At 57.1% G+C, this 16,909-nt stretch overlaps 2 protein-coding genes across 5 annotated transcripts; one reads left to right on the forward strand and one right to left on the reverse strand.

Annotated features, from left to right (window-relative positions):
* Window positions 1-559: 559 nt before the first annotated feature.
* C4H17orf114 (chromosome 4 C17orf114 homolog) lies at window positions 560-1,751 on the reverse strand. 2 transcript variants are annotated; one of them, XM_058181401.1, is made up of 2 exons: window positions 881-1,751; window positions 560-785 (listed from the first exon to the last, which is right to left on the reverse strand). In XM_058181401.1, exons 1-2 carry the CDS (start codon window positions 969-971, stop codon window positions 628-630), a joined length of 249 nt encoding a protein of 82 aa, XP_058037384.1. In that variant the 5' UTR covers window positions 972-1,751; the 3' UTR covers window positions 560-627. The 2 variants fall into 2 exon arrangements, with proteins under 2 accessions (XP_058037384.1, XP_058037383.1); XM_058181400.1 differs by having other exon boundaries at window positions 560-788.
* A 96-nt stretch (window positions 1,752-1,847) lies between these two features.
* On the forward strand, window positions 1,848-16,697 carry PLD2 (phospholipase D2). 3 transcript variants are annotated; one of them, XM_058181318.1, is made up of 25 exons: window positions 1,848-1,988; window positions 3,152-3,254; window positions 3,349-3,479; window positions 4,986-5,128; window positions 8,471-8,570; window positions 8,815-8,880; window positions 8,979-9,037; window positions 9,130-9,222; window positions 9,304-9,456; window positions 9,733-9,882; window positions 9,976-10,059; window positions 10,402-10,480; window positions 10,569-10,679; window positions 10,927-11,106; window positions 11,376-11,502; window positions 11,795-11,913; window positions 12,975-13,088; window positions 13,353-13,457; window positions 13,602-13,690; window positions 14,883-14,996; window positions 15,091-15,140; window positions 15,324-15,458; window positions 15,542-15,695; window positions 15,935-16,052; window positions 16,376-16,697. In XM_058181318.1, exons 2-25 carry the CDS (start codon window positions 3,200-3,202, stop codon window positions 16,598-16,600), a joined length of 2,754 nt encoding a protein of 917 aa, XP_058037301.1. In that variant the 5' UTR covers window positions 1,848-1,988; window positions 3,152-3,199; the 3' UTR covers window positions 16,601-16,697. The 3 variants fall into 3 exon arrangements, with proteins under 3 accessions (XP_058037301.1, XP_058037302.1, XP_058037303.1); XM_058181319.1 differs by lacking the exon at window positions 1,848-1,988 and adding an exon at window positions 2,891-2,913; XM_058181320.1 differs by lacking the exons at window positions 1,848-1,988; window positions 3,152-3,254 and having other exon boundaries at window positions 3,367-3,479; window positions 4,970-5,128.
* The last annotated feature ends 212 nt before the right edge of the window (window positions 16,698-16,909 follow it).

The following is a 16,909-nucleotide window of genomic DNA, read 5'->3' on the forward strand; positions in this document are numbered from 1 at the left end:
TTAAGGGGGGGCTTAACCAGGTTCTGCCGGTTCCCATTTGGGATATTTTGCAAAATCAGAAAATTGGGTTAATGGGGGGAGGGTTCAAGTGAACGCTTCTTGTCCCCCTGCACAACCAGCAGAGGGTGTGGGCCCTTTCTGCCCGTTCTCCCCTTCCCAGGCGGGCTCTGCCCACTCCTCCTTGTGGTGCCCTGATTGCTGCCCAGCTATGATTACATTGAGACAATGTAATCACACACCCCTTGCAGCTCATGCAGCTCCACCCTGTTCTGGCAGAAATTAGCAGGAGAGGCCCAACGGCAGGGCAGCCTTTTTCGGGAGGTGCTGTGTGTTTTCCGCTTCTCCTGCAAGGGGGGGAGGGGCTCTTTGCCAGGCAGCCTTTTCCTTGGCAGCTCCAAATAGAGCTGTTTGCCTCTTTCCCTGCCCCCTTATTGAGCTCGGTTTGGGGGCCTGGCCTGGCCTGCCTTTCAGGAGGGCTGGAGGGCACTACTCCCCACTCTTCCGAGCTCAGTGGCAGAAGCGATTCTCCCCTCAGCTCGCAATAGAGAGAAAGAAGCGGTGGGGGTGGTGCCGTTTATTCCTGGGAGGCCTCTGCCCAGCAGCCCTGCCTGCTGCCTCTCAGGAGGATCAGCTGGTGGAGTGCCTCTCGGAGTCGAGCTGGTGGCGGAAGGAGACTCGCGCTTTGCCGCTGAAGTACGCCCGGCCGCTCTGCGGGTCGCCCTCGCTGCTGGTGGACGGGGTGGACCGTGCTCGGCCTGCCGCGACGTCGGGGCCGTCTGTAGAGGCTGCTGGGGTGGGGGTGGGGGGAGAAAAAAGTGAAGGCTTGCCCCCCCTCGTCTGCCTGGCCGGCTCGAGGGAGGGTGTCGCCCCGCCACCTTACCTTCCGGGGGCTCTCCCTGGCCCGCCTTGCTGGCCCGCCGCGACCGTCCGCGTCTCGCGCGTGGAAAGCAGCTGGGGAGCTTGGAGCCCATCCTGGAGGTCCGGACGGAAAGGGAGGCGCCAGCCGGGCAGAAGAGGTCCGGGGCTGCTGCTCTCCCGAGCGGCCTCTTTCCTCTCCCTTCCCGTTTGGGGCCAGGAGAGGAGCCGCCGAGTCCTTGCAATTACAGGGCGAGGGCGGGCGGAGAGGGGGGGGGGCTGTCCCAGAGCAGCCGCGGCGCCAGGGAGGGGCACGGCCCCCGGAGGAGACGGGCCGCCCGCCCACCCGGCAGCGCGCAGCCACCTGCCACTGAAGGCTGTTTATGTCTGATTTCCCGCAAGCGTGGCACAGTTCGCACGACCTTTGGGGCTGCTTCTTGCTTGGCTGGAGCCGGCCCAACTAGCCGAAGCCTTCCAGCGGCCCCCTTCGCCCGCTCCATCCCGGCGGTTTGGAAGGGGGAGGGAGGGGGACAGAAACACAGCGTCCATCTTCCCCCGCCACGACTCCTACCCACGGGGTGGCGCCGGGCTGAGCAAGGCTACATGCCAGCCGGGCCGAGGGACCCACCGACCCAAGCAGGAGACCCGGCCGAGGAATCCCAGGCTGCCCGAGAAAGGGGCGGAAAACTCTCGCGCTCGGAAAATTGAGGGCTGTTGATCTCCACCCCCGGATTGGGACGCAGGGGAATCGGTTGGCCGGAGCCTCTCGGGAGGGGGGAAAGCGGGGTCTCCGTCAAGAACGGCCGCCGGCGGACACAACCCGGGACTGGCCGCGCACCGGGTCCAGTCAGCCGGCTTCCCGTGACTGTCGCCGGAGCAGCCCGGACGGAGGCGTGCGGGCCACTTGGCCAGCCGAGAGAGGGGCGGCGCTCTGCACATGCCCCGGGGCTCCTGCGTCAGCTGGGCGGCGCTGCGCTCTCTCCCAAAACGGGAACGGCCCTCCTTCCCAGGACAGGAGCCCAGCCCTTTCCTCTCCGGCCCTTCCTTCCCTTTTGATTATCCCGGCGGGGCAGCTCCGCTCCTCCGCTTCACCCGCCGCTACTTTGCGGACCCGCTGTTCCCTCCGTCAGCAGGTATCATTAGCGCCCCCTCCCCACGACCTCTGAGTCCGCGAGCCCCGACGCTCCTCAGCCTTCTCCCCGGACCAGAATCCCAACTCCCTCCCGACGGCGGCGGTTGATTCAACCCCTCGAAGCCGGCCGTAGCATTCCTTTGCCGGGGGGCCGCCTTGCGGGGAGGCAGCCCAAAGGCCAGGCAGGCAGGGCGGGGGGCGAAGGACGGGCGGGATATAATCCCGGCTGCCTCTGCTTTTGGCCAGGCAGTGGGAGAGCGAGGCGCTAAGCACGCGGGCACTGGGCTGGGCTGCCCCCTCGTCTGCGCTGCGCGGGGCCATCCCAGCGAGGTTGTCGGCGCTGTGTGCCTTGGCCAACTGAGCCAGAGGAATCCCTGTCTGGACGCCTCTGTACAAGAAGCGGAGCAGGACGCACCCAGTGGCTGCACCCCAATTCGCCCAACAGAAGCGGTGCGGCTGCCTTTGTCTCAGCCTGCGCAGAGAGGGGGATGATTCAAGATTTCCTGCCTCCCAGAAACTCCCGGAAATCTCTGCTTACTCACTCCTGGGTAGCGCTTTGTGCCCTTCCTGGCCTCCAGCAGGAACGTACCAGGAACCCCAGGGGCTGTCTCTGCCCAAAGAATGGCAGAACAGCCCCCCTGGGAAGTTGGGCTGGCCTGTTGACTTGCAGGCTGCCCTGAGGGTTCCTAAATAGTTCCCGAGCTGGAGTATGCACTGAAGAGGCCAAGCGAAGTTTCCAAGATCCTAGGGGCCTGGCAGGGGGGGGGATGTGCCCATAGCCCAACCCCAGCCAGTCCAGGGGGCTGTACAGCATTCCCCAGTCAAGTAGGCATTCCCTGCACAGGGCTAGTGAGGCTCCAGGTGAATGCAGCAGCTGGGAGAGTTCACTAGAGCTCCATCCAGCCAAGGCTGCCCTGGGGTCAGAGGTCAGTATGTGTGTCCATCCCCTGCCATAGCCCTCCCTCGTTTGACCAACCCTTCTGCCCAGGGTGTCTGCCTGCAGCCAGGCCCCTTCCTGCTCAGAACCAGCAGCTGCCTTTTTCCCTTCAAAGGAGTTGGGCGGCCTTGCAAGGCCTGGGCACCTACTGCCCGGGGAGGGGGTTCCAGGGAGAGGAGACAGTGGAGAGTCTTGCCTGGGCCCAGGACTACCTTCCTCCTTTCCAGGGCTGGTAGGCTACATCTGGCCCTGGCCGGGAGACCTCGAGCAGTTCAATGCAGCCGGGAGAACCCGATGAGAACGATGCCTTCCAAGCCCGAGTGGCTGCAGGTCAGGCTGGGCCAAGCAGGTGGGAGGGGGAGGAATTTGGGGGTGGCTCAGGCCCTCCTTGGGGTCTCGTGCTGAGCTCTTCCTCCTTTCCCAGGTCAGCCATGTTCTTTCCCCATGGCGGTCTACGAGCCCAGGCCGCTGCACTCCCAGGGCCCCCTTTTCCTGAAGGGGGTGCCCATTGTGGCACGGGTGGAAAGCACAGAGAGGTACACCTGGGGCTCCAAGGTGAGTGAGGGCCGTCAGGCTCCTGCCTGTAAGCCTCAACCCTGCAGCTCCCATACAGGGCTGGCCTCAGGCACAAGGCCTGGCAGTTCTAAGGAATTCCCTATTTTAGGGAATAGCTCAAGGAGCCCATCGTTCTAGCCTGGAGCCAGTGGGGGGAGGCCAGCGCCTGGCCCCGGTCTCAAGACAGAGCCCTGTTTCCACCGCTGGTTCAGTGGTTACACTGAGCAGGAACGCAGGAAGGAGCTGACCGGGGGTGGGAGGGCGGGTGGCACAGGACGGGACTTGGAGCCTGGCTCAAGTCCTGGGTGGAAGATCACCAGCCAGCCATTGTGGGACCTAGAAGGACTAGGAACTTGTCCTGGTCAATAGAAGACTGAGAGGTTAAGGGGCCTGCGAGGGAGAAAGGATTTTGGAGCAAATCGCCAGTTGGAAAAACAGCCGTTTTACAGGCACTTTTGTTGCCCTTTCACTTCGCCAACACATAAACTTGAGAAATAGTTACGTTTTGTGTAGGGAAGGTAGTCCTCGACTGATGACCACAATTGAGCCCAAAATGTCTATTGCTAAATGAGACATTTGTTAAGTGGGTTTGATCCATTTTACAACTTTTCTTGCCATATTTGGTAAGTGAATCATTGCAGTTGTTAAATTAGGGACACAGTTGTTAGGTGAATCTGGCTACTCCATTGACTTTGCTTGTCAGAATGTCTCAGAAGGGGATCACATGAACCCCCCGGGACACTGCGACTGTCATAAGTATGAGCCAGTTGCCAAGCGACTGAATTTGGATCCCGTGACCACGGGGGTGCTGCAGTGGTCGTAAGTGTGAAAAACAGACATGTCATTTTTTTCATTGCTGTAATTTTGAACGGTCACTGAATGAATGTGCATGTCAGTTGTTATAAATTGAGAAACGGTTTATTGAATTCCAAGCCAAATCATGTCCCCATAAGGGGGCTTTTGCCAAGGCAGTTCTTGGGGGGGGGCTCCTAGAATTCCCTGCCAGCACAACCAAAGGCTAGGAGTTCTGGGAGGAGAACTCTGTCCTCGGGGCAGCCGGATGCAGGAGGATGCTTTCAATCAAAGAGATAACAGAGGAAGTTTCCCTCGGCTGCAATTCAGGCTTATGCCAAGAAGCCAGGTGTTTATTCTCCAGCTGCAGGATATAATTAATACTCTATTAACAGCTGCAAGGGAGACATTGAGCCACAGCTGCAAGCTCAGATGGGGAGGGATTCAGCTCTAGCGCCAGGAGGAAGGAAGGGAGGGACGGCTCTGTTTCGGCCCTTTCCCTCCTCCTTTAGCCCAGCCCCAAAGCCAGAGGGCCCCTCGCTTCAGCTCAACTCCGGGTCTCTCAAGAGGCCCCCCCTTCTGCCCCTCCCTCCCGAAGAAAGTGGCCAAACAACCCCTGCCCAATTCTGCACAGGGCACCACTGCTGGTGATGGGGAAGCGATTGGCACGAGAACGCCTGGTGGGCCCTGTTGTCCAGCTTTCCTCCCTGGCAGGTGCGGCCCAGCACGGTCTACGCCTTGCAGCTCAGCCATGGCCAGTTCACCTGGAGCATGAAGAAACTCTTCCGGCACTTCCAGGAGCTCCACAGGGACCTGATGAAGCACCGCCTGCTCCTCAGCCTGCTCCCGCTGCCCCGGTGAGATTCAGGGGCCACCTTAGCCAGGCAGGGGCTCCCCACACTAGAGCCAGAGACTCTGGGCATGTAGTAAGCGAGGGGGGTCCAACCTCGGCTGCTTTAAGACCTGCTGGGGGATTCTGGGAGTTGAAGTCCACAGGTCTTAAAGCGGCCGAGGTGGGACACCCCTGTTGTCAACCTTGGACTAGGGCCAACGTGGTTTCTTTTCCATTGACTGCAAGCCTCCCACAGGCACTGGCTGAAGTCACGTCCCCTGGCATCTTTTGTTGTGGGTGCCCTCTAGGCCCGGCCTTCTAACACGACTCTCCTCCAAGTGTGTGAGGATTTGTAGAGGAGTTGTAATGTCTCAAGGGTTCCAGTTCACAGGGACTTTATGCCAAATTTGAATATCTCTCCTTCTCTTTCTCCCCTCTTGCTCTCCTCTCCCTCTCCCTCTCTTTCTCTCCTCTCTCTCTCTTTCAGCTGGCTGGTTGACAGAACTGTCCTGCTGCTGTCTGCACAATCCGTGATTCTTTTCTGCGCAAGGGTCTTTTTTCCATCCTCTCTTGCATGCATGATCCTTCATGTGTTCAAAAGCAGATCCTACTTGCACCCCCAGCCTGGTACAGGAATCCAGCCCTTGGCAGGAATAGGCTGAATTGCTTCACGTCAGCAGAATTTGCCCAGCAGTTTTATAAGCCCTGAACAGCCTTAACCCCGGCACCCACTTTTCGTTGTTGCTTTTTCACAGTTTTAACTCTTTGGGATATTAAATTATTGGATTTATAACCTGCTTCTTTGCCTTAAGTACTCTTTTTTTTTTCATAAAAAAGTTTTATTTTTACAATCATATCAAACAGCTCATCCAATGTACAGTTATATACAATTAGTCGGGCTTGCCCAGTCACCACCCCCCTTTTTAACACTCTTCCCTCTTCTACCTTCTTCTACTTTCCAGACCTTCCTCTCCTTCTCTTATCTACATCCTCTCCTCCCTCCACCCTACACCTTCCTTCTCCCTCTTCTACCCCTCTTCCTTCCTCTTCTCCTCTTTCCTACCTCCTACTCTCTCCTCTTTTCTCCCTCCCCACCGTTCTAAAATGGTAACTGGGCAGACCCGACCCTACATTAATTATATTTATACATCTTCAATAATCCCTGTACATTAACCATCACTCCATCTCTACCCTCAACCCCCCAATTCCCCTCCCCCTTACCCCCCACCCCCCACCCCGACTTCCCAGAACAAAATGCAGGGTATCAAAACTAACAATCATAATCCAAAATAATTCCTAAATTATAATCTCTAGTCACCCCACACATAATCACACTCTCAATTCCCCTCTCCTTCAGAAATATATCTAATACAAAATATTTCCTAAATTTACTCATATGCTATTCGATATTTTTTTATCTGATACTTATTTTGAATATAATCAATCCACATTTTCCATTCTAAAATATATTTTTCTTGTGTATAGTCTTTCAAGTAAGCAGAAATTTTGCCATTTCTGCCAGATTTGATACTTTGAGTGTCCATTCTTCAATTGTAGGTAATTCTTCTTTCTTCCAATATTGAGCAATCAAAAGTCTTGCGGCTGTTATTAAGTTCAAAATCAATTTAGTCTCTATAGCTGTACAATCCATAATTATTCCTAGTAGAAAGAACTGGAGTAAACTTAATCTTCTTTTCAAAATATTCTGCATGATCCACCATACTTTAATCCAAAATGCTTTAACTTTTTACAAGTCCACCATATATGGTAATAAGTGGCATCTTCACAATCGCATCTCCAACATTTAGCCTGTACATTAGGATACATACATGACAACTTTTGGGGTCTAAATGCCATCTATAAAACATCTTATAAAAATTTTCTCTCATATTTTGCGCTTGTGTAAATTTAACATTCCTCACCCAAATTCTTTCCCAAGTTTCCAACATTATTGGTTGCTGAAAATTTTGTGCCCACTTAATCATACAATCCTTAACCAATTCAGTCTCTGAGTCTATTTCTACTAATACATTATACAACCTCTTAATATGCTGTTGGCCTTGATCTCTCATTTGTTTTAACAAATTATCCTCAGTTTGCTTAACACCTATTTTTTGATCTAATTTCCATCTAGCTTGTAATTGTCCATATTGGAACCATGTATAATTTTTCCCTTCTTCCCCCATCTTTTCTCTGGATTTTAATTGTAATTCCCCCTTTTCCATACAAAGAAGTTCTTTATAGGTAACTACCTCCATCTTTTGATATATATTTATATTTTCTATCATGTGTCTCGGGATTGCCCATATTGGAATCTTTCCATCTAATTTATATTGATATTTCCTCCAGACCCTCAATAATGCATTTCTAATTATATTATTTTTAAATATTTTATCTACTTTCTTATCATATAATAAATAGGCATGCCACCCATATAACAAACCATAACCTTCTATATTCAAAACTCTTTCCTCAGTTAAATTAATCCAATCAGTAATTAATGATAAGACAACTGCTTCATAATACAATTTTAAATTAGGCATTTTAAGACCCCCCCCCTTTCCCTTGTATCCTGCATTATTTTTAATTTTATTCTTAAGTACTCTTGAATTGATAAGCCGTAATGCATTGATAGTGGTTTAGAAAATCGATGCTCCCTTCAGTGTTTTGGTCTGTTGAAAAGTCTGGGTGATAAAAATTAGTGGGAGACAGCGAGAGAGCCACCTTTTTCCTGGGCAAGGAGTTCCATAGGCTAAGAGGTGTCTTGCACACTGCCTAACTTGTTTCCAGGAATGTGGGGGGTAATGGGGAGGGGCTTCCCTTGGCTCCCTGCAGAGAAGCTCTCCAGATCTTCAGCTCCCTTGATTCTTTGTCTGGGGCTGAGTCACTGGTCTTCAAGCTGAGTTCACACACACAATCTTGACCCAAACAGACTTGCTCTCGCTCTCTGTTTCTCTCTCTCACACACACACACACACACACATAGAAAAAGGCCTATTACACCTCAGGCAGGCAACCACCTATTCCCTTAACAGCCTTGCTTAAAGGTGTCAACAAACTCCCCCAGGGCCCCTCCTTCCCTCCCCCCAAAGGGGGCCTCCCATTTCTCTTTTGGGGGACCCTCAAAGGCCTCTGCAGGGAGCATCTTGGCTTCTGCTGGCACTTCAGCTCCTCCTCCTGGAGACCCTCCAACTCCCAAGGCTGGCTCAGCTCTGGCTTGGCCTCAGAGCCCCCCGCGCGCCCCCTCCCTTGGTGAGGAAAGCCTGTCCCCAGCTCTGGGGTTGTCTAGGGTAGGGGGCTCTGCCAGGGGCTCCACGGCTCCCTCTGGGCAGCCAGAGGTTGGGCTGCTGAGGCTTTCTTCCTGCAGATTCGTCCTGCAGGGCTCCTGGCCAGTTGGAAGCTCCCTGGAGTTGCCCCCCTTGCCACACGGTGGCAGCGAAGTCTCTCGGCGCCCGTCCAGCAAGCAGGTGAGGCAGCCGAGAGGAGGGTCAGCACAGCTCCCCTCACTGGGCTCCAGGGAGCTGCAGAAGGACCCCTCGGCCGTCTCCAATGACGGAAAGGAAGCAGGGGTGGGTGGTGAGGGATGAATGTGGCTGCCAGGTGTATCCAGGTATCTGGGGAGAGGGTGGCAGCTGCTGACAGGCAGCTTGCAAGGGTGGGGGGCAGCCGAGAGCCCCCCCTCCAGCCCTCCTCCTGGCTCCTTTCCCACAGAAACAGCTGGAGAGTTACCTGAATACGTTGCTGGAGATGAGTGCTTACCGGGACTACCACGCAATGGTACGGCCCCCTCCCCTCTCCCACTCGGCTAGGGGTGGGTAGGGAGTTGCCGGGCTGGCCCTGGTTCCCGTGGGTACCCTCTGCTCCTTGCTCCACAGGCGGAGTTCCTGGATGTCAGCCGGCTCTCCTTCCTTCCGGACCTCGGCCCCAAAGGCTTGTGAGTTGAGACCTCTGCCCTTTGGCATGTGGCGGGGTGGGGGTGGGGGTGGGGGGCTGGGCGATTTCTGATCTACACCTCCCCCCCTCCAGAGAAGGCATGATCCTGAAGCGGTCTGGGGGCCACCGCATCCAGGGGCTGAACTGCTTCGGACATCACCAGGTTTGCTACCGCTGGTCCAAGAGGTCAGTCCCAGGTGCTGCAGGGGGAGGGAAGGGGGAGAGATTTTGCTTTTATTTTAGCCCACTCTCCCCCTCCCACTGCAGGTGGCTAGTGGTAAAAGACGCCTTCCTGCTCTACCTGAAGCCGGAGTCGGGCGTGATCTCCTGCGTGCTGCTTTTCGACCCGGCCTTTAAGGTCCAAGTGGGCAAGAAACCCACGGAGACCAAGTACGGAGTCCGTGTGGACAACAGCTGCAGGTCAGTCTGGAGTGGGGGGGAGAGAACAGGACCACTGACCTGGGCCTTTCAGCCGGACGTAGTCTGTGTTTGCCCGAGGGGGGCAGCCGTGGGGCACAAGGCCCGCTCCCTGCCCTGCCTGGAAGCCTCACTCAATGAGCCAATGAGCAGCTTTCTCTCCCGGGTCTCTTCCTGCCCTGCGAGGTGGGCAGAGGTGAGGGCAGGCAGCCCAAGGTGGGGGAGGGCAGCCCGGAGCACCCATTGCCAGCTGCTGGGAGAGGTCTGTGCCCCCCACAGGTCCCTGGTCTTGAAGTGCAGTAGCTACCGCCAGGCCCGCTGGTGGGGCCAACAGATCACAGAACTGGCTGCCAGCAAAGGCCACCAGCACCTGCAGCGCCACCGCCATGAGGGGTTTGCACCTGTCCGTGAGGGGACCCCCGCCCGCTGGTAAGGAGAGACCCCCACCCGCTGCTGCTCCAGGGGCTGGGGGTGAGCGTGGCTGGGGCTGGCCCACCCTCACCCTGCATTCTGCGGTGGCAGGTTTCTCAACGGAGCTGGGTATTTTGCGGCTGTGGCAGATGCCCTGCTCCAGGCCACGCAGGAGATCTTCATCACGGATTGGTGGTAAGCCTGGCGCGTCCCCCCTGCTTCGGACAAAGGGGACCAGAAGGCCTGCTGTGCAGCCCCTTCCCTTCCCTGGGTGGGAGTGAGTGTGCCCACGATGCTGGGGTCTTTGCCAGCCAGTAGGACCTAGTCTCTGCTGCTGGTGAACTGGGGGGGGACTCCAGCCCAGGAGTCCTGTCCAGACTGGAAGAACTGCTAAAATTGGGGGGCGGGTGCATCTCCAGAAGCAAGTTGCCAGCATCCATTTTTGCTGGGGGGGTGCAGGTCTCTTCTGAAAGTCAGAAGAACAGCCCCCACCAAGCCCACTTCCTGAGAGAAAGCATCTCCCCCCCCTTCTTCCAGGCTCAGTCCCGAGATCTACATGAAGCGCCCGGCTCAGTCAGATGAGTGGAGACTAGACCTCATCCTGAAGCACAAAGCGGTGAGTGGCCCCCACAGGTGGGTGGGGAGGATCCCTCGCTGGCTTCTCTGGCCAGTGGGTGACCCCGCCCCGAATGTCCCCCTTGCAGGAGCAGGGGGTTCGTGTCTGCGTGCTGCTCTTTAAGGAGGTGGGGCTGGCCCTAGGCCTGAACAGTGGCTACAGCAAAAGGGCCCTGATGCTGCTACACCCCAACATCAAGGTAAATATGCTCCCCCTCTGTTGGGCAGCCCCAGAATTCAGGCGGGGGCTGCAGCCTTGTCTTTCTCTACCCTCTACCCTCTACTACCAGGCCTCCTGCTTTAGCCACCTCCCATCTCGCATCCAGAGTGAGCAGGACGTGGGTGGGGTGTGTGGGCATTTTCTGGGCTGCAGGGGCTTCTGCATGAGACTCCCGCCCTGCCTGGTTCCCCTGGCGGTAGAGCCCCTCGGCTTTCTCTCCTTGCCAGGTGATGCGCCATCCGGACCACGTCTCCTCCATCGTCTTCCTGTGGGCTCACCACGAGAAGTTGGTTGTGGTAGACCAGTCTGTGGCTTTCCTGGGAGGGCTGGATCTGGCCTACGGGCGTTGGGATACCCCAGAGTATCGCCTGACGGACTTGGAGGGTGAAAACAGCCAAGGTGCCAAGGTGAGCTGGTGCCTGGGCTGCCCCAGAAGCCTTCTCCTCCCTCTGCTGCTCAGTCTCTTCCTTGCTTCATCCCTCCCTCCCCACTTCTTTCCTTCCTTCCTCCCTCCCCCCTCTTCCTTCCTTCCCTGCAGCTCAGGTGGCTGAATCCTGGGGTGACTGTCTCCCCCTCCTCTGTCTGCTCTGACCTGCTCTCTCGTCTCCCCTCTGCTGCTGGCCCCAGATCCCTCGCTCCCCCACCACGCCTCTCTGTGACCCTCTCTTTTGCTCAGGGTGGGGGTGCCTCTGCAGGCGAGGAGGCCCCTGTGGACCTGGCCACAAACCAGCTGCTCTGGCTGGGCAAGGACTATGGCAACCTCATTGCCAAGGATTGGGTGCACCTGGACAAGCCCTTTGAAGGTACAGAGGGGGGAGACAAGGACGGGCAGGCACCTTGGGGTGGGGGTGTGATAGTCTTCCCAGCTTCTGGGACCTACTGGATTTGCTTTGCCCGAGAGCAGGTCTCGATGCTGACCCCGTTCCCCATTGGAGGGAGGGATGTGGGGGAGTCGACCCACCAGGAAATCCTCCGGGCCCAGCCCTGCTGTGCCCCCCACTTCTTGTCCTTTTAGGGTGAGGCTGGCCTGTGCTGGGGGGGATCTGTCCCCCCTCCAGTGCTGCGAAATGACCCTCCCTCCCTGCTCTGGCCCAGATTTCATCGACCGGTTCCAGACCCCTCGGATGCCGTGGCGGGACGTGGGGGTGGCTGTTCACGGGGTGGCTGCGCGGGACGTGGCCAGGCACTTTATCCAGCGCTGGAACTTCACCAAGGTGGGCAGAGCTGGGTTTGACCTGGCCCAGAAGCTGCAAACACACCTGACAGGCTAGAATATTTCAGCTGTTTGGGAGATAATTAGGAGAGAAAAAAGTTTCCTGTAACAGCTATTGTGAGTAATCAGTAACTGAAGCCAATTAACAACGAAAGTATTGATGAAACGGCGCCCATAGGTGGGGGAGATTGCCACCCCCTTCTCCACCCCTCCAAGGCTAAAGAAGAAACTGCAGGTTTAGGTTTTAGCAACTGAAGGTTCAATCTTCATGGAGGGTCTTCGGTTGCTGTTTTGGCTGAACAGACTCACGGAGCCAGAAAGGACCCCGGTCTCCCCCCACCCACCCGCTTTGCAGATCAGCTGTTTGCAAAGACCCCCAAAGGAAAACAAGAATCCCCACTTCATGTGGGAGCTCACAACAGACAGAAAGTCCTCCTAATACTTACATTTACTATTTTGGCTCGTTGAAGGGATGCCCGCCCCTCGCCCCCCGCAGCTCAGCAGCATGCGTGAGCATGCTCACACACACACACACACAGAGTTATAGCCCGTCTCCTGCACTCTGGCAGTGAGCTCAACTCCTGGCCCGGCCTGGGGAAAGACGGTCTTTGGGTCCAAGGGGGCTCCTGCCCTCATCCCCCCCAGAGCCTGACCGGATGACATTATTTAAAGTGGAGCAAATGGTTCTGGGGGGGTAGGGTGCTATCCCACTGAGAATTAATGATGGCAGAAACCCCCAAACCCTTACATCCGCTCCGTGGCTCCCTCGGGGTCCCCTCCAGAGCAGCCTTGAGGAAGCCAGGAGCAGCACTTTTATGCGCCAAAGTTCAGGGCATGGCTGAGGAAGACCTTTGGTTTGTTCTTCAGCTGCACAGGTGAGGGAGACTGCGAAAACCCCTTTTATGACTTATCCCTCTTCAGAGTGATAAAACAATAGATTGGCTTGGACACGCATGCGTGCGTGCAAGCAAGCATTTGCACCATTGCGTTTTTTTGCATGCTGAAAAAGCAACCAAGGGGCTCTGGGGCCTCTGACCCCCCCTCCCCGTTTCTGCTCCTCAGACAATCAAGGCCAAGTACAAAGGCTCCGAGTACCCCTACCTGCTGCCCAAGTCCCCCCACGTCCCTCTGAAGCTCCCCTTCCTTGTGCCCGGTGCCCAGGTTGCAGACGTCCAGGTGAGGGAGCAAGGCCAGGCTGGTGGTTGGAAAGGGGTGGGTCGGGGGGGGGGGCTTTTGAGGAGGCCACATTGTGTGCCTTACTTGAGAACCAGAGGGGCTTTGGCCGAAGGGACTAACTCTGCTTGCCTCTTGCCCCTTCTGGCTTTTGGCCCCTAGCCCTAGAATATCCAATATCCTCCCGGCAGTGGGGTGGGGTGGGGGCTGTTGGTGGGTCCCGTGTCCGAGCCCACTCCTTTTGGAAACCTCTGGCTGCGCCCTCAGGTGCTGCGCTCTGTGGACCGCTGGTCAGCTGGCCTGAACGAATGCTCCATTTACAATGCCTACCTGGATGTCATCAGGACCAGCCAGCATTACCTGTACATCGAGGTAGGATAGAGGAGGGATGGGCAGCCCTAGGACTGGCTCCATCGGAGAAGGTTCCCGAGGCCTTTGTGGGATAGGATAGAAAGTAGGGGGGCACCCCCCCCATTTGCCTTTGCCAAGGGGCCACTCTCCCCTTTCCTCTGGCAGAATCAGTTCTTCATCAGCTGCACAGATGGGCGCTCGGTGCTCAACACCGTAGGAGATGCAATTGTGCAGCGGATCCTGCTTGCCCACAGGTGAGTTTGGCAAATGGGGGGAGGGCTGATGCAGCCAGGTTGATGGAAGGAGTGTCTTTGCATATGCTCAGAGCTGCTGTGTCCCTGTCAGGAAAGCTACCACCAGGTTCTTGTCTGCCTTGAGGAAAATAAACACAAGAGACGGGAACGGATGAGCCAATTATACTTTATGGCAAGGTGGTCCCATTAACAGAGCCTTGCAAGTGTGGAAGTGCTTCTCTGCTCCCTCCTCTTTACAGCACAACCACCAGGGAGGGTCTCTTCTAAGCCCCTCTGGCATGCTTACATTCCTGCTGAGGGTCAGCTGCCTTTTAGCCCATCATTCACTTGGTGACATCCAGGTGCCCTCTGTGCCAAGGCCATTCCCACATGCCGCCCCCCCACCCCCAGGCCAGGCAGAGCCTGTTTGCTGACCAGCAGGATCCACTAACACCAGGAGCCCATCCCACCCCCAGCAGCCAAAGGGGGGATGCTTGGTGGTGGAGGTGATTCCAAAACTGCTGGGCTTCCTTCAATTCCTGCTGCACTCTCCAGGATCAGAGATTCCGGTCAACCCGGGATAGAACCTTGTTAGTCTGTGGTAGCAGCGAACCGAGAGTTGGTGGCTCCTTTTCCGACAGAAACTTTTGAGGGAACGCAGGAGGTTGTGTGAGTTGCAGGCGCGCCCAGTGAGGCCACCGTGGTTAAGTGGTGCTTGCAAGCATCTTGCACGGAGCTGCATCTGCATAATTAACTTCTCTTTGCCCCCTACCTCTTATCATTTTTTGCCTTTATTTTTACAAATAACTCAAGGCAGTGAACACATTCAACACATCTTCCTCCTCCTTTCCCCACAACAACCCTGTGAGGTGGGTTGGCCTGAGAGTGACTGGCCCAAGGTTACCCAGCCAGCTTCCATGCCTAAAGTGGAACTGGAACTCACAGTCTCCAGCCTGGTGCTTTAACAACAAGACCAAACTGGCTCTCAATGGGAACCCACCAGTAGCCCAGCCCCCCCCCCCACCTTCCCCATTTCTGCTCAGAAAAGCTTCTACCTCTGAATCAAAGGCCCAAGTCGAAAAGAGGCTCTCAATTTTCTGTCAGTGCCAAGAATGCCATAGGAACCAGGCAGGGAAGAGATGGGGGCAGGGAGAAATGGCTCCCCCCATGTCCTACCACCTGACACCCGGCTCGGGGGCCTTCCCCATTGCAGTGAGAAGAAGCCATTCAGGGTGTACGTGCTGCTCCCCCTCCTGCCTGGATTCGAGGGGGACATTGCCCAGGGGGGCAGCAACTCCATCCAAGCCATTCTTCACTTCACCTACCGGTGAGTTTGGACCCAGGGCTCAGGGGCCCAAGACACGGCTTTCTTCTGCAAATGGCAGTGAGGAGAGAGACGGATTCCTTTTTCCGCTTTGCAGGACCCTCTGCCGTGGGGAGTCATCCATCGTTAGTCGCCTCCGGGCAGTCAGTGAGTAGGGGGGCGGGGTTGGAGCAGAGCTGACCCCCCCCCCCCCGCCCTTGAGCCCCATTCTGACCGCCACCTCAGGAGTGAGGCCTGGGTCTCTGCTGGAAGGGGAGGGAGCTGAAGAATGTCTCCCTGCCTTGATGCATGGGGGGCTCAGGGCTGACGTCTCTCTTCTTCTCTCAAAAGTGGGAGAGGCCTGGAGGAACTACGTCTCCTTCTGCGGCCTTCGGACCCATGGGGAGCTGCAGGGTGCTCTTCTCACGGAGCTGGTCTACATTCACAGCAAGATGCTCATTGCGGATGACCAGCGCGTCATCATTGGTGAGTGGGGGCGCTTGGGGGCATTGGGCAGAGTGACCCAAGCCTGGGTCTTCGCTTCATGGGCCTAGCCCCTCTGCCCAAAGGTTCTGCCAACATCAATGATCGGAGCCTGCTGGGGAAGCGCGACAGCGAGCTGGCCGTGCTGGTGGAAGACAGGGAGCTGGTGCCGTCGGTTATGGGCGGGCAGGCGTATGCAGCAGGGAAGTTTGCGCTCAGCCTGCGCCTGGAGTGCTTTAGGTGAGTGTTGTGGGGGCAGAAAGGGAAGCCCCTCACTTCGCCCAGGAAGACCCAAAGAGCACGGAGACGGGCGGGTGGGGCAGAAGGGAGCCCGGGGTGGGGGTCACAGGTAGCTGACAGGAGGCCCCAGCAGATGGAGGGCAGCAAGATCCTCCTCTCAGCTGCCCCACCCCTGGGAGGGCTGGGGGGGGGAGTCCTGCTCTTTTGCATCCCTGTTGCCCTTGAAAAATCCCTGGCAGGTGCCTCCTGGGGGTCGCTCCAGAGGATGATGTCTGCATTCGAGACCCCATCAGCGACTGCTTCTTCCATGATGTCTGGTGTGCCCAAGCTTTAGCCAATACCAGCATTTATGAGGAGGTAAGTGCCCCGGATTCGGGGTGGGGGTCTCACAGGTGGAGGGAGATGAGGACATGGATGCCGTTAGGATCCCTCGGCCTCCAATCTGCAAATCGGCCTCCAGTCCTGTAGATTTCCCACCCAGTTGGCTGGGCTGAGGAGCACCTGGGCCATAAAACCAGCCCTGGAATTGTGAAGTGGGGTGGACTGTACCAGGCAGAGGTTCCGGCTCCCTTCTTGCTTCTGCCCCAGCCGGAGTTCCTGCAGAGCCAGGGGGGCAATCTGGGTCCCTTCTCCCGGGCCAAGCGCTAACCCCCACTCCTCTCCCCCCATGTCCCGCGCAGGTCTTCCGCTGCCTTCCCACCGACGCCGTCCGGTCGCACCGGGCCCTGCGCGATCACGTGGCGGTGGGGAGCCTGGCCTCGCTCAGCCCCGGCCGGGCGCGGGAGCGTCTGCAGGCGCTGCGGGGGCTCCTGGTCGGTTTCCCGCTGGAGTTCCTGGCCGAGGAGCACCTCCTGCCGCCCCTCAACTGCAAGGAGGGCATGATCCCCACCGAGGTCTGGACCTGAGCGCCTCCCTTGCGGGCCTCTGCCGAATCCTTTTTAATCGCCAGCCGCCGTCCTCCTGCACGTCCACACGTTCAATAAACACGCATTCCGCCCCCGCGTCCCGCGTCTGCTTTGACCGGAGGGGGGGGAACATTGGCCGGGGGGGGGTCCGCGGGGCGCTGACCTTCGACCCTCCGCCTCGACTTAGCGCCCGACACGTGCGGCCGCCACGCCTCTTCCTCGAAGGCCGACTTCCGCCGGAAGTGCCCTAGAGCTTCCGCCACTCCTTCCCGACGACGCATGCTCGCCTGCGCACGCTCTTCCTCGATC

This window comes from Ahaetulla prasina, chromosome 4 (genome assembly GCF_028640845.1).
Source record: "Ahaetulla prasina isolate Xishuangbanna chromosome 4, ASM2864084v1, whole genome shotgun sequence".
Classification (NCBI taxonomy): Eukaryota; Metazoa; Chordata; class Lepidosauria; order Squamata; family Colubridae; genus Ahaetulla; species Ahaetulla prasina.